A 24,790-nucleotide genomic window follows, 5' to 3' on the forward strand; every position below is an offset into this window, starting at 1 on the left:
GAAGGCACATAAAATTATCACATTCAAAATTTATTACTAAAATCGAAAATATCATTTTTTTGCCTTTCCCTTTACTTCAAATGTCCTCCATTTTATTTTTAAACCATTTGCACCGTTATTAGATTCTAGATTTACTATTTTATTCACCATAACTTTATAAAATTGAAAATGGTAAGCAGGTATACCTAAGCTGCCAGATGTAAAAATAGAATAGAATCTGTACCTATTAATAAATTTTTCATGCCATAAAATGATGAAACTATGTAACTGATACATCACATCTTGAAAATAAATAAATAAAATAAATAATGTTTTTAGGGTAGGTAAATAAAATACAGATGAATGAGACAAAATCTTTATTTGATTTTTAAAATCTCTGACAATCAAAACATGCCCCGCGCTGGTCGCGGCGGCCGCGCGCCGGCCGAGCCGCCCTCCGCCTGACTAGATCTCACTACACGCGCTACTCTCTATTATACAATGGATAGTTTTACTCTATACATTCGTGCGCTAAGTTCATCACATATTATAGACGCCTACTAGAAAATCCGTCATATAGGCTTCTAATTACAATAGATAATTTTTTCATCTTCATAAAGTTCATTGGAAATATTTTTTGTTTCAATACAACACGACGAATCGTCTATCACCTATTATACTATACAATATCATTAAGGATCACTCGTAATGGAATGGAACAGTTACATCACAATTCGCGGCACCCTGGTCTAATTCGTTCGTTTACTAACGGTTAAGTTTAATTTGTACACGCGTCACGACCGGGGTCGGACATAGAAAAATTTACAGTAGAAAATATAGTCTACGGGGCACCGCGGGTGGAGACTCGTCACGTGCCCTCTGCAGGGCTCGCGGCGGGGTGGGGCGCGCGGGCGGGCAGCGGGCACGCGCGGCGCACGCGCGGCCACGCGCACGCCACGCGCGCCGCGCGCCGCAGCAGCGAGCCCAGCGCCACGCACGCGCCCGCCGTGCACAAGATCTGGTCGAGGTCGCGGGCGGGCCGCCGCGCCGCGCACCGCGCCGCGGGCCGGCCGGCGCGGGCCACCACGCGCTCTCAGCTCGGGAACTTCGCGTACAGCGCGTAGTGCAGCTCGTAGCCGGAGAACTGACAGTACTGCGCGTCCTTCTGCTCGTACGCGCCCAGCGACGAGAACTTCTTCAGCTGCCGGGGCGTCTCCGCCGCCGGGGAGTCCTGTATCAATCATATTTATTAGCTCTGTTTTATAACTATCTTAGCGGCAAGACTTAAACCGATTGCCATTACCACGCAGAAGGAATTCATGAACTTGTAAAGAAAAAGTGACTATAAATTTACCCACGAGTTACTTCTCTGACGGAACGTTTACCCACGAGTTACTTCTCTGACGGAACGAAATGTTCAGTTTTTATTTTAATATATCAAGCTTATTATCGCCAAATATAATGGTAAACTTACCGGCGTGGCGAAGACTGTGAGCACAAACTTAGCCGGGCGGAATGCCTCGAGCACACGCGCAATCACCTCGTCGTAGCTGGACACCGGCACGTTGGACTCGAACGATACGTACGAACACGAACGCTCCGGAGTTATGTGAATCGTCATGTAGCAGCCCTGTGCACAAATACTACATTGACAAACGATATTAAATAGTGTTGTCAGAGCAAAAACCTTTCGTAAATGGCAACAAAACCAAAATTAAATGGATTTTAGTAGGAATCGTGACATCCTGAGTTAATAGTTAATATTCCAACTAAAAGTCCCAACCGAACAGGTGAGATATCAGGTATGAGTAAAAAAATCATAATTAAAAAGCCAATAATGTGAAAGACTGGTCGCCACTGGGCGGACTAATTGACCTGGTAGAGGTCGCGAGAAGCCGTTGCCTTCAAACGGCACTCCATCGCGCTATGTGGACGTCTTAAGGCTGGAGAAAAACCAAGACACGAAAAAGGGAATCAAGTTAAAATAAGGGTTTAAGTGATCTATTTATTAAAACCAAAAACGAATAAATTTTGATACTAAAGTCTATAAATTTTTGCAATATTATAGTGATTTCAACACTCCATTCTATTACCTTCAACGCTATGGTTAATAGAATAGGAAAGAACGCTACTATAAAGTGTTTGAAATGATTTCTTTCGTCCAAACTTTGTGTCACAATAAGACTCACAGATGGCAAATCCGGTTCTCCCTTTGGCAGCAAAGACAAACAAAAGTTATATACATTCAAATGTATTGTAAATTGTTGATTTCCAAGTTAACAATGAGCATATTTAAATACATTAAAATTAGTGAGTGTAGTAAGAATAAAATCACGTAACAAGGGTATTTGAAAGCGTCACGTAATTGGCGAAGTCGCCGTGAACTGAGATCCGCCATAAGTTTTTTTATTGGTTATGACTGGTAACATTGAAGACTACTTATTGAAGCAGAAATATTATTGAATATAATCAACAATTTATAATATACAATTTTGTGTTAAATATATTTGTAATATTTATTTATAACATCGCATGTACTCACATCTTTAGCGACCCCGTTCATAGAGTAGCCGCACGGGTCGAACAGGAAATCGTCTATGACCATTCCTGGGATTATCTTGTCTATGCCGGACTCCTAGAACAAAAGAATATATTTAGTGACACGTAATTTTTGTACATTATTAATACTGTATCAATTATACAAAAGTTAAACATTGAAAGTGTAATTAACTATGGATGACTTATGACTATTTGTAATGTCATATTTTATATCGTATGTAATTGAATAAAAACAACCAGCCAACTATACAAACTAAGTGTAAAAGTAATTTTACTACATTCAATTCTAGTAAATGTTTGAAAAAGTTGTGGACTCACTTTAGTTGCTTGTGCTGCATCAGCTGAGTATGCTCTTGTGAATATGTCCATAACAGCTGGATCCAGGTCCGACATGAGGATCTCGATGGTCTGATCCGGCTCGGATGCGCCGCATCCGCTGCCTGCGTCACGTTGTTCTTTCTCGAGGGCGTCCACTGTGCCTGGAAGCCAAATATACTATCAATTATAGAGTTACGCAGTGTTAAGTTTATAATCTATTGCTTCGTCTTTTATATTATGTTTTTGAAATTACTTATGGTTATGAGAAATTTGTATTGCAAGTTATAAATCACAACACTGCCTTATACATTATTGCGGATCGATATAGTCATGAGATGGCATTAAATTGGGGTTGAAAGATGTCTCTAGAGCCCCAGGCATTGCATACTCTTCTTTACATTTTCGTTAACTTATATTTTCATTTAGTAATAATAGAATACTTGTTAAACAGTTATCATAGTACCTGCAAGTGGCAGAAGTGTGTATAGATACCAGCAGTCCTTCTCCGGGCCCATTATATAGGCGCGTCCGTCACCGAAGAACGAGTCCAGAAGTTTCACCTGAAAACACAGACCAAAGATACAATACTGAATTCAATTCGAGTACAAGGTGGGATAAAGATTAAAAAAAGATCTGTCTGAATATTATTGAAATAAAACTATTTTTTCGGACTTTACCGAGATTTTTTGTGTTATTATTTTCTTAATTTTTTTAAAATATTTTACACTAATTCTTATCCTTTAGCAAACAATTTGTTTAGGCAAATATATAAAATGTTTCGTTCCGAATTGCGTATGTTTAACTATAAGTAAGATGCACTTGTAACAAGCATAGAACACTTCAGAAGATGAATTGTCTATTTGGGAAAATGAATGTAGTTACCAACCTAAAATATGTGAGATAACAATACTCCATAAATTATTTAACACAAGAAATTTTATATGTATACCAAGTAACCACAAACTAAACAGTGTGCGTATGTGTGGGTATCATACATAGATTTCTCCTTTGTTCTTTCTATGATGTTCACAAGCAAGATCACGTGAGATATATACTTGCTCTCGCCTGTCTGAATGCATAAAGCTCCAATTTCCTAAGTCCTGACAGTGTGTGGTGCGTTTGCGGAAAACCGCAACACATGCGCTGTCACGTTCAAGATATCGGTGTAATTGTTAGAACAGGAAAATCTTGCCATTTGAGGCAACGGGAAATCCATTGTATCTTGTATAGTTTCATTTTACTTGTTATAGGAGAAAATACCTATTTTCTTTTCCCCACAAAACATGTTTAAGTTCAAGGAAAAAAGGTTTTGTTATTTTGCAATAAATTGTTACAATTGTATAAGCAACTGAAAAAATTCTGGGTCCTTTATATACAAGTAACATTGATTAACAAGGTGCAAAGGTACTTGAAAAATGTAACCATCTAACATAAATTGTATATTGACACGGATTTAAACTATGACATAATAATTTATCATTCCAAAGATGAATGATCAAGGAAAACTAGCAGAGTGACCAATTACAACCCTCATAAATACTAGGTAAAGAGATAAGAATCCTGACCCCGGGTCATCAGATGCTAAGTGTAGTTGTGCAATTTTACTGTTTCGCTGTGTTTTATTATGCGTGAAATTATCACTTTGTCACAGTTCAACATTTGGACTCTAGAAGAGTATATTTTCTTACGATAAAAGTTTATTGTACTGTTTGACATTCTTTCACTATTGCGATTTAGAGAGAATTACACTTCTTGTGGGTTCGAAGTAGTAACAGAGCTTGAGAGAGTACATGGAGAACTCTACATATACAAAAATATTTATCGCACACGGTTATGCTTTAGCGAAGGAGTTACTTATGGTTCACCATTATTCAAAAAATCCTAAGGCATGGCCCAAAATGGGTACCCATTTTGGGCAAATAAAAACTTACCTCTGAATCGAAATTATCATGGGGCTGCAACTGTGCGGCAGGGCGCGCGAATTCCCGCCTCGAGTAGAAGACGTTGTGCACGCGCGCGTGGCCGGCCACGTCTCGCGCCAGCGACAACACCGCACGCACGCACCGCAGTGGTGTCGTCGTGCCGCAAGTCTTCAGGATCCAACGGCGCCGCGACACGAACATGCTGCTCTCGCTGCAACAAATAACTCATTATTATGAAGCTATATGAGCTCAACACAAAATATTCATCAAAATACTATTTGGTTTTTAAGAGTTTCCTCTCTAGTTCTTAAAAATTAATTATGTTAAAATGGGACCATTTCGGAAGTATACATAATTGATAGCAAAATAATCATTTCAATCACAACTTGGGGTTAAAATGTTACGACAAATAGATAACCTGCTCTGGAATCGGTTAAAAATTGACATGACGAGATATTATAATTAGCCTATTAAATGATTATGCACTACCCGGGATGCACATCATGTGATTGATTTCTGCATATATACATTATGGAGCCTTCATTCTTTTTATATATTCAAGGCATATTTTGCCTTACTACATTGATTTCCAAAGTGGTCCAAGACCCCCAGAAGTTCACGGGAGATTTGACGGGGTTCTACATTGGCTTATCCACAAAATGGGGATTCACAATTCGTTAGCTGGAGTCCACGAAAATTGATATGGTTTCATAGTTAAGAACTAAAATGTTGGCTTGACTTAATGTATCAATGTAGGCAGACAATATTTTAAGAAGCTTAGCGACTGCTAAATGTAAAACTTGCATATTTTGCAGAATATTGTAAAAATTAAGCTACAGGGGGTCCACCCGAAACCAGCAAATTTTTGGAAGTGGTCTATGAGAAAATAAAGTTTGGGAACACCAAGACGTGATTATCAAGTAATGTGCGGAAGAGAAAGAGAACAGATGAACGTCGGAGAGTGGGATCAGTTACTGTTTTCATTGCTTACAGTTTGCTATGTGTAAGAAAATATTATTTTCCTATTAAAAGAGTAGCTAAAGCTGCATTATTAATTGGGCGATAATCCCATATATAAATACTAATTTGAGGGCACGTATAATACCGTTAGTTTAATAAACGCACATAATTACAAAGCTGGCATGTTTCGGATTAATTTAGTTTCCAATTATAGATAGACAATGGGCATTAACCCAGTTAGGTTAGATAAAATTGACAAATATTTTATTGGATCCAATTGGCTCGTTTATAATTCAAGGGCTTAATGTGTTAACGAAGATGAGATATAAATATTTATTCATATTAAAGATTTCAATAGATGTTAGAGTAATCAATTGTTAATCATAATTATTATTTATACACACAAAGACAATAAGTACCAGTGATTGGCCTAATATTATATTTAGAGTTCGGGTTCAACCTACGCACTTCTAAAGTGTAGATAAAAAGTTAGATTAAAACTGAGGTCATGAGATTGTATTCGTTTTAAAAAACTCTTATATGGTTCATTCTAGAATAAATTGAGATAGTACAATCAGTTTTTACGTAAAAATGTAGGGGACGTTTTATTTAAACACAAATATGTTATTATTTTACAGATTATTCATGTATACTCGTTTTTTACTTTACTGGTGCCTCTAGAAAATATGGAATTTTGCAACGACTTCCTAGTTTAGTACAGAAGATAACCAATACGAGATTTCTAAAAATTTATCGCATAATTGCGGATAGGCATCGTATGTCGCACTTGGCCAGGCAAATAATAAATATACTAGACGCGGTATCGGTAATTTAACGTAGCACATTTTCTAAAGATGAATGGATATCATGAACTTATTTGTAACATTCCGATTTATATAAACATATAAAAACGATCATTTTTTTATCACGGAAGTTAAATTAGAAAGTAGGCTGTCTATAAGCATAGGCGTTTTAGATGTTTCAAGATCATCATCATCAGCCGCAGGATGTCCACTGCTAGAAATAGGCCTCCCTCTAAGATGTCTAGGTCGACTTATTTGAAGCGACCCGCATCCAGCGACTTCCTGAGACTTTTATTAGGTCATATGTCCACCATGTGGGTGGGCGTCCGATGCTGCGCTTGCCAGTTTATGGCCTCCACTCCAGAACCTTTGTGCCCCAACGGCCATCAGTTCTGCGGCTCTTAATGGGCGTTTAATTTTTAGGAATTTCTTTGATTCTGAGATACTCCAGAATTAATCTCCATACTGAGATTTCTTTTAGAAAGGAAACGGTAAAATACGGTTCGACACAAATCATTAAAGGAAATTTAAGTTTAAAATAACACGAGCGAAATTGCTGCCAAGTTGAATGTCACAATTTATATTTTAAGCTTCATTATCAAAACTTGTTCGAGCGAGACGAAGAGGTCACGGAGTTACCGCCCTCTCGATAACGGTTTAAAAAACGCGATTATTTTTATTATCTATGCATATTGGCATAAGGAAACATTGGGCCACATCAGATTTCGAGATAACGTACGACATCATTATTATAACACAATATTCTTTTTTTGGCTAAATGTACGAGCATAAAATACAAAGAGTTGGATATTCAATCGGACTATTTTTATAAATTAATCGAATTATTAGATGAAGGGAGACTCCCGTTGTACACGATGCACGTAAAACCAACAGATCACTGGAACGGATACGGGCAGGTAACTTTCGACCTTTTGCCCGAGTGATTTGTGCTATATTGGCTAAATATTAAATTGGCAGTGAATGATGGCGTATTGAAGGGTGGTGCTAGTGAGCTGCCTCGATGTATTAGCTTGATGTAGTTGGCCTCTCGGTCCGTCAACGGGGATTTAACTATATTGATTTTGACTGGGAACTGGGGTGTTACCTGTACACGTACATGCATGGATGCATCTCGATTACATAAGCCACCCAGACCGTAATTAAATTGCCTCGTATCAAACAAGGTAAATATATTTTGCACCTGGACGGATAGCAAACAGCGGAGACAGTGAAAAAATCTTCTGTCGTGATTCATGATATTACGTCATCTGGACATAAATCTAATTGTACCTACATTTTGTTTGCATATTTACTTGCGGTCAACTAAAGTTTTGTCGACTCAAGATATGTTTATGATGTGTAGTTCATTTAAATTCCATAAGCCTTAAGTGTGTCGATGTAACGCTAAGACAATGTTTTCAATCAATACTGTTACATGTTATCTAGTTACGTAACGGTATCATGCATAAAAGCGTGTAGTACTACATAGTTGCATCGTCTGACCCGAGCGCTACGTAGCGTCGTGTGAGGTGACGCCGCATGGAACAGATAAGCCATGAGTGCGCTGGAGATTAGGAAATTAATTAAGATTACAAGCGGCTGATAATTTTAACTCATGTCTGGATTCTCGGTAGTAGAAATTAAATCTTAACGTTTGTTATTGTATTACTTCCTCTAGCTTATGCAAGGCATTATAAAAACCTGTTCATGTAGATCATTTATAATTTTTGTTTTTGACTGTGACTACATTTTAATACTTATCTTTTTTATTATTTTAGCATTTAAGCCATGTTTCACGAATTCTCGGTAATTTCGATTCTTTTTGCTCCAAAATCAAGTTCATATACGATTTTGACACAACGTTGTTCCGAGAAACGTATCATCGCGCTTGGTACCCATAAATCCAGTCCATCAGAGTTGTCGATCAACTTTCCTGCGCCATTTCGCTAACTTATATGGGCACACGTTGATGGGACGGACTCGCCTGTCCACTTACATTTTGGCAGTGACGTAGCAATAAAACAACGATTTAGTTTTACACGTGGGAGTCTTGCATCATTCATCTCGAATGCTTTAAATTAAACAAAGATTGTATCAATATAGAAATATAAAAACCATTATATTCATTATTCTATCTTATTGTGCTGTAGTTGAATTTTCTTTACATATGTACCTACTTACATTGTATAAAAAAGAAATATTTCTTTAAAACTGTTTAATATTTCACGAATAAAACACACCCTATCCCATAATAATAATATGAGCCCTGTATTATATACTTGCCCACTGCTGAGCACGGGCCTCCTCTACTACTGAGAGGGATTAGGCCTTAGTCCACCACGCTGGCCTAGTGCGGATTGGTAGACTTCACACACCTTGGAAATTCCTTAACTTCTCGGATGTGCCGGTTTCCTCATGATGTTTTCCTTCACCGTGAAAGCGAACGATAAATTCACAAAGAATACATACATCTAATAATTGCTAGCCTCAATATTGTTTATTTTATAACAAAAAATAGCATCAAGAACATGCATCAGAAGATCAGAAGCATCCCTAACCCATACTATCAGCAATATCAGTTGGTCTTACATTGATGTGATTTATTATATGGGACTGTTTGATCGTCCAGAGACCTAAGTACCAGCTGAGAATCAATTGCGCGTCGTGGGTCCCCAAGGTAGAACAACAACTTGCCGCATACAGCCGCTCTCGTGCAAACAACAGGAACACCATAAATATATAGGGTTAATTAAAATCCTGTAATAACTAATATTTATTTAAACCGATAAATCTGTTCATTTCGGTAAAAATATTAGAATATTAAATATAAGAAACAGTGTACTCAATATGGTCATTCGCAGCAACGGTCGTTGTAAACTGGTAAAACCACACAAAATACGTGTTACCTAATTCCTTTTGCACTATAAAAGACGTAGAGGCATGTATTATTATGACAATTTCTAAGTAATATTCGACACGCATTCACTCATCTGACATTACAAAACAAACATAACAGATTATATTTAAATAATATTTATAAACCCTGCCTAAATATAGAACTTTGGCATGTCTTTTAAGAAACACGTATGCTATGTTTGAGCTAATTGAGTGATCAATATTCCAACAAAGTCTTAACGACGTACACGTTTTAGGCTTCAAAATACTAAACGCTTTATTATTCCATATGTGTCTAGTGTTTAGTTCCGAGAATCCTTATTGATATAGTAAAATATATGATAAGTTCCAGATAAATACCACAAATACATAGTTGCGTCCAAAGCGTGTATCATCAAACAATATTGTTTAGCACGTGAAAAAGATAACGATTTCGCTTTCATTGCCAGTTTATTTTATTATGATTTGCTACAAAGTTTCTAAACGTTTTTAAAAGTAACATTGTAATATTAACATAATATACTTATGCAGTATGCGCGTATAACTGCGATAAGAAAACTTATCTGAATGTTTTGAACACATAGGTATTACAACGTTACGTAAGTGCATTATCCTTATTTTTTCTGATGAAATAACCGTTGATACGAACAATTATCATGTTTTACATTAATAATTCTGTTATATTTACACCAACTTAGAACTGAATTTTGGTAGCAATCAGAAATTCTGATTTCCGCAATACACGTTCACATGCCGCTTTACGTAGAAAATAGGCTCCTGAGTCCAAGTAGGAACTGATCAAAAATACCTTAAATTGAATATCTTCTTAGTATAATAATAATAATATCAGCCCTGTATTATATACTTGCCCACTGCTGAGCACGGGCCTCCTCTACTACTGAGAGGGATTAGGCCTTAGTCCACCACGCTGTGCGGATTGGTAGACTTCACACACCTTCGAAATTCCTATAGAGAACTTCTCAGATGTGCAGGTTTCCTCACGATGTTTTCCTTCACCGTTAAAGCGAACGATAAATTCACAAAGAATACACACATGATTTTTTTGAAAAGTCAGAGGTGTGTGCCCTTGGGATTTGAACCTGCGGACATTCGTCTCGGCAGTCCGTTCCACACCCAACTAGGCTATCGCCGCTTTTTCTTCTTAGTATATCTTATTAATACTTGCGCATTAAGCAATCATCTTTTACGAAAGGTTTCAATGTAAATCTAAATTAATGAGTGAAGTATATCTGTGTGATACGGAGCGACCCAGTGATTTGGACGTTGGAGATAACTGTTATCAGATAGTCGGTGACGTCGATTCGTCTGGAAAGTTCGAAGCATCATTCATGTTTTTATCTCCCTTCCTTGGCAATAGAATGATAAATATAATTGATTTTACGGAAGTTTAACTCAACGTTTTAGGATTAAAACACTATGCTATAGTATACTTGACAAGTACTTATTAAATAAATCTTAAAGATTTTAACATTTTAGAGCAAGTTTTTGCTAAGGCAATCATAATAACTGAAATTATTATTTTTTTAATTATCTTTATTCTATAATCTATTTAATTACCTTTATGTAATATGTTTATATTAATAAAAACAACTTACGAATGCCATTAACGGATTATAAAATTGATGGCATGATACTTTTTTTGCATTCCATTTATTTCACAGTCTGCAAATATTGAATCTTTACTTTCCGCGAAACTAAAAATAACAAGTTAGTGGCCGAGTTGACATGCGAATTGTCATCAGGGACAATTTCGGAAAGAACTTGACCTAAAAGTGAAACGTGACAATATCTAGAACAAACAGACTATTATATACATACCTAGTTTAGTAGACACGTATTTTTATTGCGCTTTGTACGTGCTATAGACAGATGTCATTAGAATAAATATGTTTAAGGATAACTATACAGTACGTATCGATTTATCTTCGTAGTCAATAGTAATGAGAGCTGTATGTGCTTATCTTGAAATAATTATAACGTACCTAAACATAAATGGATCCCTCATCCTTACATATTATAAAACAAAGTCCGCAACCGCGTCTGTCTGAACGTGATACGCTTAAAAACTACCAAACGGGTTTCCTGGTATAGACATTGTTTGAGACTCTGGGAAGAATATAGCCTACTTATTATCCTGGAAAGACATATTATAGCGGGACTTGTTACCCAAAAACCTCTGTTACACGGGCGAAGCTGTGAGCAAAAGCTAGTACAGAATATTATAAGGGTCTAATGTACGAGGAGAAATACTCCAATAAACATTTGAAACTTCAATACTGTCACTGTGTAACAAACTACAGTATTAGTAAGGCACTAGGGTTGCTACAAATCGTGTCTGTCATCCCACCAAGGCGATACGATAAATCATTGGGCAACACGTCGCGTCGCGGCCGCACTGCAATGTTTATGTTATATTTGTGTTACGCGACCACATCATTGCGAACTCGTAAAAACGCCGTACAATCGTTAGGTAGGGATGTCACATACCTTTAAAAATTGGTTTTACATATAGTACAATAGTTTTTCCTGGCATCAAATATTTAATAAATTTTCAATACCCTTAATTAGGAAATCTTAACACATAACATAGTAGTCATCCAAAAACGTCCTTATATCAAATAATTTCCATTTTATTGCTCCTGTAAATTACAATGTATTTCACAAACAAACGCTGTCAACCCTACCGCCAAGTCCCGTCGAGTCTCGGTTGCCCGCGTGGAGTCAGCGGGAGTGGCGACCTTGCCAAAACTTGGCCACAACCGCAAGCGCCCCGCACTGACTAATGCATGTATAAATACGTCGTTATTTATATTTTCTCGTGTATTTTATGGAAGTTGAAAAGGTATCACTTTAGTATCAATCATTCTTTTAGCAGAATTATTGATATCCTGATTTGGAGTTACTAAGAATAATTCTAAGACTTAGATGGAGGTAAAGTACCACAAAGAATCAATAAGAGACATAGTATTATCACGTAATAGAGTCGGATAAGAATTTAGGCACAAATGCTGCTGATTTGTCCTTGGTGGATAATATGATACTGCAATGTAGCTCAAAAACAATTTCTCTGAACACCGTAAGCATTTATTACAAACTAGGTGTTGCTACAACACAAGTAGCCAAAACATCGTACGACGCCAGCCCCATTTATTTAAAAATGAGATGCCATTTTCCCATGGGCGCAAATTATCGGGAGAAAAAGCAGCCTTTGTGTTAATCTAGGACATGGACCCGAGTGCGAATTTTCCACAAACAGACACTTACGCATTTATAATATGAGTAAGATTATATGAATATAAATAAAATATATTGCTTCATTCTTACACAATGGTAAATTGTGCACACAGTATTTTATAAACTGCAGAAACTGCAACTATTGACAACACAAAAAATTGCAAATGTAAAATTTGAGCACGCATTTAAAAATTACACGGTTCAGAAGTGAATCATAAGTCGGAGGTGACTGTATACAAAATAATATTATTGTATACGTTTGACAATATTTATAAGAATGACACAATCGGAACCAAAATAAAATTCGAGCAGCTGTAACACAAACTATAAGGCGCCTGCTTGACTCAAAACCCCCTCGTTAATAATACGAATGCATACAAAATCGTAAACTCTACATCTGGGAAGTGTTTAGTTAAGTGGCAATAAATCTTGTGTAAATTGTAATTTTTTTATTAATAGGTGAAAAATCAGCAACAATAAAAAATATTCCACAAAAAGGTATTAATGGAATTATTTGTTAATCAAACCCCGCCCACGACAACCTCTTTAAGTACTTTGTAACTTCAGTGTTACCCAGCGATGGCTTTACCAGAACAAGCTCACTAACCCAGTGCCATTTCCAAAGTTAAGTCTAAACTAAATATATAGATTTCATAAATTTATCAATCCAATTAAGCTACAGCAAGCGACAAAGAATTACTCATACATTCGATATTTACGTACTCTAACATTTTCCCAAAAATGTAAGTCGACTAATGCAACATTTACCTATAATGAAAATTTGGTGAATACTATTTATATCCACCACGATGAAGTATAAAATTTTATTACCGCATAAAGTATATTATATATTACAATGTATGAATGAAGCTAAAACTTTGCCAAATTTACACTCTCCAAGCACGTGCATCGAAACACGAGTTTTATAATTAGATATCTTTAAATGATGATGTGCGGTTTGACCGATTTCAAGATCTGGACGTAACCCAAGGATGAGTGCAGGACTATCCTTCCATATTTTTAAGAACATGAGAACATCGAACTTCAGTGAAATTTACCGCAAAAACCTCAAATAAATCCGGAGAACTCCAGTGAATCCTTAAATGCGGTCATTTGAGAGAAACAGCTCGTTATGGTGGTGTGTAGGGCAATCGTCATAACAACACCTACCCTCACCACGCTGAAGAATAAAAAATTCATAAACACGACCCGTGGGCTGACGGTTATAAGTCGTAGCCCCTAGAACCAGTCAATAAACTCATACAACAACAAAAGCTATAAACACACGTTCAAAACAAACATGCACATCCATCAATCAATAGCTTATGCAACGTCTATATTTAACATGATCCAAAATAGAAACGATATAAATAGATGCTCCGGTTAATAATGCTGAAACTAATGGAATTCAAAATGGTTCCCAACTCCTTTGTCATCAAACATAATCTAGACCTAGGTGATGTAAACGTTTTTGTTAGTGCGTCACAGCTCGGAGCTAGCCTGTTGAGCTTGCCTGGCGTCTGGCGCGCAGGTGCAAATCAATACGTGCCACTCGTCCCGGCTCCCGCCACTGCCGCGGCCCAACCGACCATACCGCATACACATATAAGTACTAACTTACATGTAACCTAGAATATTCGACGAGTCTCTAGAGGGCTGGGTATATGAAACTTACAAATTGACTCGCCGTTACCGTAATTTCCTGTAGCGAAAATGAACCTAAACTTATGAAAAGCCGATTAATGTGACATGTTTCCTGAAGGTGCCAGTTGGGGCCAGCTACTTTATTTCTTCAGAACAAAATGGGGGGTTGATAACTATGTGTTAAACTGCACAGAATTTAATTTATATTTGCTCGTAGATATTACATTTTGGCCTCTATGTAACATTATGTAAATAAAAAAAAAATATTAGATATATCCATTACAAAGTTTAAGCAAAAAATTTTTTATACATCAAATTCGCATTTAATAAAATTACTATAGTAACTCTTGAAATTCTTAAACACTTTTAGAGAATATTATGGATCTATCTAATGATGAGCAACATATCCGCCGAAGAAGACTTATGTCACTCTTGAAGTAAGTATGTCATAAAATTAAAGCCAAAAATTTACTAGGAGTGTATCCTAGTAAAGATAAAGGAAGAAAATATAACTATATAACAATTCATGTAAACAAGTTCAACATTGAGGATGGTTATGGTTTCCGCCAAGCTGTGTCGATTAGTTTAATAATACACTATTGTGTTCATACATTGTAAATAATTCGTTCTAACGTACACACAAAGTCTATATTTACATATTGTATTGGTGTCAAAGGGTTTAAAATACATATTATGAATATCTACAAATAAACCCAAGGGTATTATATAAACAAAACGTATTGTAGAAATTAATAGTTTAGAACCACAAGTACTTGCTGGAGCTGTCATTTTGACATTTATTTTCGGTGCACGACTAATGAAATTACTTTTGAGCTATCATGTCTTTCGAGAGTGTCAAAAATAACACGTAGCGAATGTGTCTTATTTTAGATTTTTACGATATTTTATGGGATCAATGACTCAAAATTTCGTAAAATATAGATAAATAGCAAACTAGTCCACTCTTGTTTACGTATAGTAGAAGTTGGAACAGAAATAAGATCCATTATTTATGTGCTAATGATGCGTGCTAAAGGAGTGTTTTAATCAACACTTAAAATAGCCGAGAAAAGCAAAAGTGTTATATTATATTTCGAAAGACTGCAATTCAGCTGTGGTCTGTTTTAGCATAATCAGAAATTCAGGATCTTCCAAAGAAAATACCAAAGCTATGGTAGTCTGGTGCAATGGTAAAAGAACATGCGACAGCAAAATACTTGCTACTGCGCAAGAGTTTACCGATCGTCAAATTATCAGTAATTATTATGGATCTAAATTATGAAGTGCCTATTTTCTTTAGGTAGCGACTTTTCCGAGAGATCTTTGAATCCAAATAAAAATTACATGTCACTGTTGTCTTATCCTCATACAATCTCAGTAGGTACACATTTGTGTGGACATATCCTTAGAGTCTGTAATATATTGTGTTACGGAACTTGTATAAGACAATGGTTAAATTCGCAAAGTGACCTCTATCCAAGGTGAACCGGATAGCTGATTTATTGCACGTAAAAAAACGAGATTTCCAAACGAACCTCGAAACGTCTGTAGCCATGTGCGTTGGTTTAAAAATAATGATTACAAGACGTCACGTAATGTACGTAACGATTGACTTGAATGCATTTTATGCACTAAAATATTTTTAGATTTTCATTATGATCATAAACATTTATTATGTTACTTTATTTTAAATTATAATATGAAATTTATCACTAATGTCAATTATTTTTAATAAAACCTAAAAATTTGAAACTTAAATAGACAGCAAATATGCATTTAAAAATGATGGTGCACTAGACGTGTTTTCATCTAAGCTTTTGCTGGCTGTTGCGACAGTTACTGTAGGAGCCGAAAAGCCGGAGAAGAGAACACATCAAGCGTAGTGTAGCTCGTCTTCGTACCTGCTGGCCTGCTTATGTTAGCAGTTACGAGAGGCAAAGGTTGTCTGGATAAAGACCGAGAAGTACTACAACATTGGAAAATCCTATGTCCTGCAGTAAATATCGTCAATATATCCAGACTTTGGTTGAAAAGGAGGATAAACTTAAAATTTATAAGGATAATTATACTATGGGACTTTCTTCGGATCATGAGGCTTTAGAGTTACAAAAGTCCCGTAATCGATGTAGCGGTCCATAACACTGTATAATATACAAAGCCACTTATTTAAACTATTGATATTTCCCACGGGAGCAAATTACCGTGATATGTTTATTCAGGATATGGTCTATCCGTGTGCCAAATTTCATACAAATCAGCACAGCGGTTTCTACGTTAATTTCTAACAAACATCCAAATATTTTCACTTACATTCATATTTATAACATAAGTAAGAATAACAACTAAGATCACATTAACCCTTATTATTAACAAGAGTATGAAATACTTTTTTCGTGTATCGCATCGTAAATAAACACAAATTTAAAAAGTAGTAGTTCTTACACTTATTACATTCAGTATCGCAATGCAAAAACAAAATTGAAATTGAACATTCGCGAAGACTTTTTAACGCACATAACTAACTACACGCATATGAATCTAGGCACAGTTTAGCCTTGAAGATCATTGGTTCGGAGGCCAAATATTGCTACACAACAACCGAGTTGTTTTTGTCATACCTTTTTGTCAAACAATTTTGGTCAATGAACCGTGGCTCTGATATCATCCGTGAACGTTATATATTCGCCTTTTAGGTCACCCGAGGGGTTCAACAGATTTTAAATCTAGATTAAAATAATTTCAGTTTTGTACTTGGGCACGCTGAGAATTTGGAGAAAATGTTTTAAGTGCTGTACATTTTTTTGTATTTTATCCTTGACATGCCTGTCGAATATTATATAAATATCAAAATAACATAGGTACCTAATCCTAAACCTATCCAATATTTATTATATTAATTGTTTCATTATATCCGAGGAGATAAACGACATATACTACTACTTCCTACTCTTCAGGTATCTTACAAATTTTGGCTGTCGGTACTACAGTAGAACAAAACATTTAATTATTACCTATGTATATCTGCGTCTAACACTACCTCCATGATCATAATAAATAATCTTCAGAAGATAAAAGTCTTTGAGGGACGCGCGTCTCACCATAAGTAACCTTTTACTATTCTTTATGTTGATGCCGTTTATCAAAAGACTATTCTAGATAAAACAGCTATTTCAGCAAACATGAGCCGCATGAACAAGCGCAAAAAGAACGACGCAAAACGAGGAGGGACAAATCGTGGGGCTGAGTGGCTGCATCAGTATTCAACGGCGTTCAGCTGCTGCGAGTGCACGGCGCACGCGCGCCACCGCCCACCTTGACCTTACCCTCACCCAACACCCGCCCCCCCTACTTCCACCCCAACACCTCAGACTGCCTTGTTCTGGAACCTTAGTGCAGTGACACTGACTGATGGGTATCGATGCTATACCCCATTAAATGGTTTATTTATGGACTCGTAACACTATAATTATAGTGTATTTGTCGACATATAGAACGCAAGCAAAGTAGAAAATTATAGAGTATTACTCCAAGCGATGCTACGGATCGTTTACCGATTAAAGTTTTAATCTGTTTATATTTTGGCGATAAAAATAATGTTCTTTCATTTTCAGGGTTCGGATCCGGATCCCTTCCTTGGACCACGTTGATGTCACGTAAGTGCGTACTACTAACGTTCATGAAAATGCTGCAGTGGAGAAGCTAGGACTAGTGGCAGAAGTTAAATATGCTTTACAGGCTAGTCACATCTCCGATTTAAATATTCAATAAATTTAAAAACGTAATAAAACCATTGAAACAGAGCAAGAAAACAGCGTTCCTAGGATTATATAAAGCTTTTAAAAATAAAACGAATAATTTTATCCCGGCTTTTCTTTGCTTCCGAGCGTTCAATAAGTAATATTAGCGAAGAGCGTCGCCATAAAACCCGCCGCTGCACTGAATTCGCAATAACACGCCGAGGCATCCGCGCATTATATTTCATGATACCACTTACGAGGAAGTATCTGTAATACACCATTTGCCAAAGAATATACAAAGTTTTGTACAAAACGTTATGTAACTTGGTTCTTAGACGATGAAAATTTATTTTGCGGAGAAGTTGGAAGTGCTGCATATTTATTTATTCATGTAAAATCTTAATGGAATTTTGTACCTATTATGCGTATAAAATCCCAGAAGGTTGCTGGATGCCGGCCGCTTCCAATAAGTTTATCTGAAAATCTTTGGGTGAGACCCACATTTAGCAGTGGACATATTAGCTGATAATGATGATATATAATTGCTCGGTAAATTGCTTTTTACTTTTTTTTTTAAACAGGAATGTTGGTTTGTTAAATGTATCCACTTTTCTATACAAAATACATAGTATAGAAGACGACTGCAGCTACGTTTAGTTTCGTGCCAAGTTTGGACATTGCTAAAATATGATCAGCATAATACGTACGTTTTATACTACATGGAACATTTACATATATAAGAAGCGTAATATGAATAGTACAATCTTGTTAAGATCGCAGATCACAGAGCAATGAGCATGCTTGTCCTGTGATCCCGTTTATTAATCACATACGCAATAAACATTTCATACTGAGCTATGATAGTTATTGAAATAAGTATTCAAACTATAGAATTTACAAGATAATAAGTCTATAATTCAAACACTAAGAGTCATTAATTCGCCAAAAAAACCTATAAAAAAAAAAAATGCAGTTTTGTGACATATAAAAACTTTTATATGGCAACGAAAATAATCCCGCAGTACGAGCGTGGCCGAGAGAAATTTACGAGATTCCAAAATAGACGTAACCCGCCTACCCGTTCGATGCGTTCCGTTTTCGCCGATACAAACAAATCGATGGTGCAGATGGGTACAAGGACGTCCGGCTGCTTTCGCCCAAACGTATGTTGTGTATTTGGTCAAACATTTGTGTGGCCACTCGGAATTTTCCGCTACAATATACATTACGGAGATTATTGTTTTTTGATGGTTCTGTTAGTCATCATTGGATTTATTGCTTGAAGTAAAACTAGATATTTTGTAAATATAAAAAATTTTCTTTAGAACTTTGAACTAATTTGCATGTTTCGAATATCTTCACTACATTTTACATCGAAATAATAGCTAATTACGTAGCAAATATTTTATCGCGGTCGGATGCCTTAGTCAGAAGACCTGAAGTGGTATAACCTTTCGCATTTATCGAAATCATAGCATTAAATATATCGATATAAGCTCATGAACATTTTGAAAAGAATTTTCCACCTCACATTTGCGTCGTAGCGCGACCCAGATAAATGGCTTTAGCCATAGGTACATTATACCTATATTTATGGTACGATTCATCTCGAATATAGCAGCCATTTGCATCCGCGTTTATATCTGTCTTTACAATCTTTACAATTACCAACCGTGTGTGCGGTTTCATAATAAAATTCGCTCTGTGTCCAAATTTTTAAAGCTAGTCACATCAAATTAATGCTTATATTCGAGAAAGAAATTTTACAGTTACAGAATTCATTAGTTTATATTTTTTTCATAATACATTTGTCTCATCTTGGGAATTTTAAAAGATCAGAGGAAGGATAGAAAAATCAACAGCCAGCTCCAGATCAAATAAAGCTCTAAGCTATATGCAAATTAAGTCTATAAGACTAATAAGCACATATTGTAATAGTTTAACTGCGAGCAGGCATGAAAAATGTCATGGCCATTTTTTATAAGAACATTGCAAAATCTTTTGAACTCCATGTTACTATTAATTTTTTAACGTTACATCACTTTATTAAGCAAAATGAATATTGTATATCATTGCTGAAGGTTTAATAAAATAAGAGTACCTATAATTTCCATACAAAAATTTAATAGGGGAATAAGGCCCCTTACTTATCGCGACACATTATAGGTTTCTTATTTGAAATTGAACCAGTACGCCACAGCGATTCAAGGCTTAGACAGTAACAAAAGCAAAAATATTTCGTCATATACAAATAGAATCAAGTGATTGTATTTACTCCACGCAAACACAACGAGGCCATTTTTTCTTTATTATTATAACAATTCGTTATACAAAAACACTTTTGAGTTTCACACGACATTTATATCCGTTATATTATTAAGAGTTATGTTTGCATGCGTTTCTGCAATGAAGCTTTGGTCACGCGCACCTCCGTCAACTAATTTACATATTAGTACAATGTTTTCCATGGCTTAATATAAATCGAGTAAAGAGTTTGTAACCTGATTTCTGCTAACTAGATTTCTATTGGTATGAAAACATATTTACTAGAATAGAAGCTGGGATTAACAAAGTTATCCAATCTGCGCGGGTGCAAGATAATGAGAAAAAAGTATAGAAAGTATTCAAGAAAATAGTGAAGAACAAATTAATAAGATTATTTTATTAAGTTCGTCTCGGAATGAAGAAGTTTGAATAAATATACATATTATTAGTATAGATCCTGCAGAATTTACTTAGTGAAGCATAAAAATAATACTACAAGTGTACCAACGTTAATCAATTCAGCAGACAAGGCATGACAAATTGAGTGAACCGATGCAAAAAAGAACAGAATTGCAAGTCAACGTGTGATTGTAGATGACATGAAGCCATCGGGAGTGACCAGCCAAGAGTAACAAGCGTTAAGTGATGTCAATCAACCGCGATGCGTATAAATCAATGATATTGCTGCAATTGTCGCGGGCCGATCGCTACCGACAATTACTGACTGATAAATTCGTACTAATAAAAACTAACAAGCACGTGTACCGCCATCTGCGTCTCAAGAATTGACTATAGCTACATTGTAGATCTTAAGATATTTGTATTATCAAACTGCTTAAATTATGGAGCCCTTAGGAATACTGGAGTTTCAATAAAACATAAATGAATAAACTACTATGCTCGTGTAGGCTACAAAAACAACTTAAATTTCTTAAATCGTATACACCGGATAAACAAGTCGGTGAGTTCCAATGAAATCACAGTTTGTTTACGGCGCAGAGAGGAAATCAAAATCTTTCCAGCGGATGCAACTAGTCAAGCGGCACTTTCTGGAACCAAGTCTGTAGTAACTAAAGTCATCAAAGGATTTTTTGACTTAGGTATAAACAAGATCATGGAAGGAATTGTAAAAGCTTTTTTATCTAGGTTTATGTCACTCACATTAAGAGGCATATAAATAATTTGAACTTAGACACCTATAAAAATCACGTTGAAAAATATGTCATGAATCACTATCATGGAAAGTTTTCAACAAGTATGACATTATCCTGTTGATAAGATAAATAATTCAAGAATTCCAATTTTCCAAATTCGTTTTATCATTGATTTATACTTTTGGATTAAAATTCTATGCACTGTAAACAAACATTTGCCAGACGCCTCTTACGTCAAGTGTTGCGAATAATTGCGAAATACCGTCACATCTGCCTATAGACGGTTATTTTGGCGACATTTGAGTAAGGGCCAAAGTTTTTTCTAATTCATTTTAAGATATATGGATATCATAAAAAGCGGCATGTGTTATTATCAGACATTGTTTTAAAACCATTATTTAATTTCTGGACTTGGAATTTTGAGTAAGTTAGTGTCAAGAAACTGCCACGCGCATAATAATTACGCAAGAATCTGATATTTTTGTCGTAACAAAATACGCGACAATAATTTAAAACGGCAAAAGTAATTTAAGGATACATAACCCCGGCGATGAATAAGTAGAGATCAACAATGTTCCATACACACGTGTTTCATAATGTACAGGCCAATTACAATGTAGACAAAACATACGTACACGATGTATGCATTACTATGTGTAGTGTAACGATAATTAAAGACAAAGAGTTATAAATTGTTGTGGAGTTAACTAAGTTGTTTACAAAGATAAACAGTTGAAACACACAGCTGGGAAATTAAATTTTACGGAACAGAATATTGATAAGCGCCACGAATGGAAATGAACAGATTACTTTTTCGGGATGAGGGCATATAAATTTCTATTATGATACGTAAGAAAGGAAAAAAAATAATTTAATTATTTAGGAAATTAAGCAAACTAGTGTTTGGAGAAACCTTACTGAACATACGAACGCAATTTTTCAGGTGTTTTGTTTATTTATTTTTTAGCTAACGTTATTACAATAAAAATGGCAATAATAACTCATTTCACGAAAAAAACTTCCCTTCATTTAGTAAAGTTTTTTTTTTATTTAGTAACGGTTTGACTTTCGAGATGCGGTTTGTTTGCAGCAAAATGTATTCTAAAACCATCTAAATTGTACATAAATGAATAATACATCAAAATTGCTAATAAACGTTTAGTCAATCGTCACAAAGTCGCATCCAGAATCCGTAGCACCGTTAGACATCAGCTTTCACTATCTGGGTGTGGATGGCGGATGAGGGTGTTAGTTTGGCGACGTGCCGAGCTCTATCACGTCACAGACACGCAAAACACGTCCGTGCTACACGTACGATGGACGTAGATATACGTAGTTTTATAGATGCGACGAGCGTGGGCGCTCGTATTTATGTTTGTGTTGTGAGTGATAAAATCAGATGTTCCGGCGTTGCTTGTGGCTGAAGATGCCGCCTATTATGTAACTCAATAAATACCGCCTCAAATGGAAGCTTGCGTGTGAGACTTTGCAACTGGTTTCGGTCTCTATAGAATGACGATAGAATGACGACTGACTAGAGATGCTTACCCCTTGGCAGTCGACACAATTATGCCAGCCTGTTGAAACCGGATATACACAAGTATGTTTATGGTCATGTAAGCTCAGTTTTCAAATTTATTTTTAAAACATAACTGTTTAAAACAATATCGATCTTATAATGAAGTTCATGATTACGGTCAGTCTAGTATGCGTTTCCGCGGATGTGTCCAGATTCTAATTGCATCGCAGCAATTACAGTCGCATGGGCGTCGTACGGGTCTCCCGGGATATTTGGACGTGGGAGGTCACATGTTACTAAAATGTCATACGCTGCATTATTCGCGTAACATGTCTGTTTGCGTTCCAATAGAATTAAAAATGTTTCTTTATCGTCGCTTGTCGCAAATATTTTGAAGGTGACGATTATGAAAGTTACCAGACATTGATACATCATCGGTGTTATTGTGCTATAAAGTTAGTTAATTATTTTTTGTAATGTTCAAATAGTTTGTTATTTGTAGTGTTTAGTACATTTAATTAGACACTTAAGCTATTTATCTTCTATCTGTTCAAGACAACAATTAAGTTGCTATTTCATCAAACTCAAACATTCAATCTTACATAGCTCCATTTTACCTATATTAGACAAAACAAAACCGCACGAGTCATAAGTATACTGACACACACTTATCAGTAAGCGAACACATAGCACTGAATTTCCAAGTAATATATCGCCAATGATATCACAGGGTCAAAAGGTCACAAACCATTAAGCATGGACCAAAATTGACTTTATTTGAATCCCTAAAACTTATTATCTCGGACCTCGAAAACCACGAGAACATTAATTTTATCGGCTTAGCAACCGTTCCTCTTAATTTAACTTAGTTTACTATAGCTGATACGGTGTCAGCGGTTCTGATAACCCTCGCTACTTGGCTAAACGTTTCGATAGCCTTCCAACGTGGACATTGCGCGTTGCGTCAAAAGGATACGTCACGCGTCATTGATGAACCTGTGTCAATTACACTGAGAGTTTCTTTGTAATTCATGGTGTGTTTTGGTTAGGCACTTAAAATATATTCTTTATTTCTTATAGTTCATTTTTCCATTGCGTTTTTATTTTCTACCTTCAATTCTTACTCTTTCCGCGAAATGGCCAGGATTTTCTTTTTTCTGCTATTGTACTACTTGTAACGTTAACATGTCCAGTTTTTTCAAAATTACAGAAATTGCTATATAAAAATAAGATATAATCATGAAATAAAACCAGTTGTAGTTCAGTAATAAATAAATTAGTAATACAATAAGTGCAAATAAGACTGAATATGGCATTCTTTTGCTATTTGAAAATACCAAAGACGGTAAATAAATCATTCATGCTGTGGTAATTTATAACGAATAGTTTGATTTTGCATCTAGTTTCCAATGTAGTGTTTACTATTTTTATTTTAGAATCTGAGTGACGTAATGACCTATTTACCAAATACAAAGTTTATTCAAACATAACTGCGATGTGCGTAATATTTTTTCAGGAAGTTGTTACTTATAACTGAGTACTATTGAATTGCTATTTCCTTTGACGTACGGGGTTAATACTGTTGTTTTTCACATCTCTAATAAAATTAATAGGTATTTCCCCCTCGGTTATTTCCTAACTTGAACCAGTATTAATAATGAAAATGGATGAGTCAAACTATTTCACTATAATACTGTGTTATCTATTCGAATAAAGTTCAAAACTGATTTGTCAAGAGGGGTAGATTCCTTAAATCATAACATGCGTCAAATGATGGCGC

At 35.8% G+C, this 24,790-nt stretch overlaps 1 protein-coding gene across 1 annotated transcript in view; it reads right to left on the reverse strand.

The window, feature by feature from the left end:
- Positions 1-341: 341 nt before the first annotated feature.
- The window catches only part of LOC115452933 (S-adenosylmethionine decarboxylase proenzyme), a 28,828-nt gene continuing 4,379 nt past the window's right edge, over positions 342-24,790 (reverse strand). Inside the window, exons 3-8 of the mRNA XM_030181556.2 lie at positions 4,788-4,989; positions 3,320-3,416; positions 2,857-3,017; positions 2,522-2,614; positions 1,454-1,609; positions 342-1,210 (exon numbers count right to left, since the gene is read on the reverse strand). Coding sequence (XP_030037416.1) covers positions 1,073-1,210; positions 1,454-1,609; positions 2,522-2,614; positions 2,857-3,017; positions 3,320-3,416; positions 4,788-4,989 — 847 coding nt within the window. The 3' untranslated portion in view covers positions 342-1,072. The remainder of the gene's footprint in view (positions 1,211-1,453; positions 1,610-2,521; positions 2,615-2,856; positions 3,018-3,319; positions 3,417-4,787; positions 4,990-24,790) is intronic.

This window comes from Manduca sexta, chromosome 10, assembly GCF_014839805.1.
Source record: "Manduca sexta isolate Smith_Timp_Sample1 chromosome 10, JHU_Msex_v1.0, whole genome shotgun sequence".
NCBI classification, from domain to species: domain Eukaryota; kingdom Metazoa; phylum Arthropoda; class Insecta; order Lepidoptera; family Sphingidae; genus Manduca; species Manduca sexta.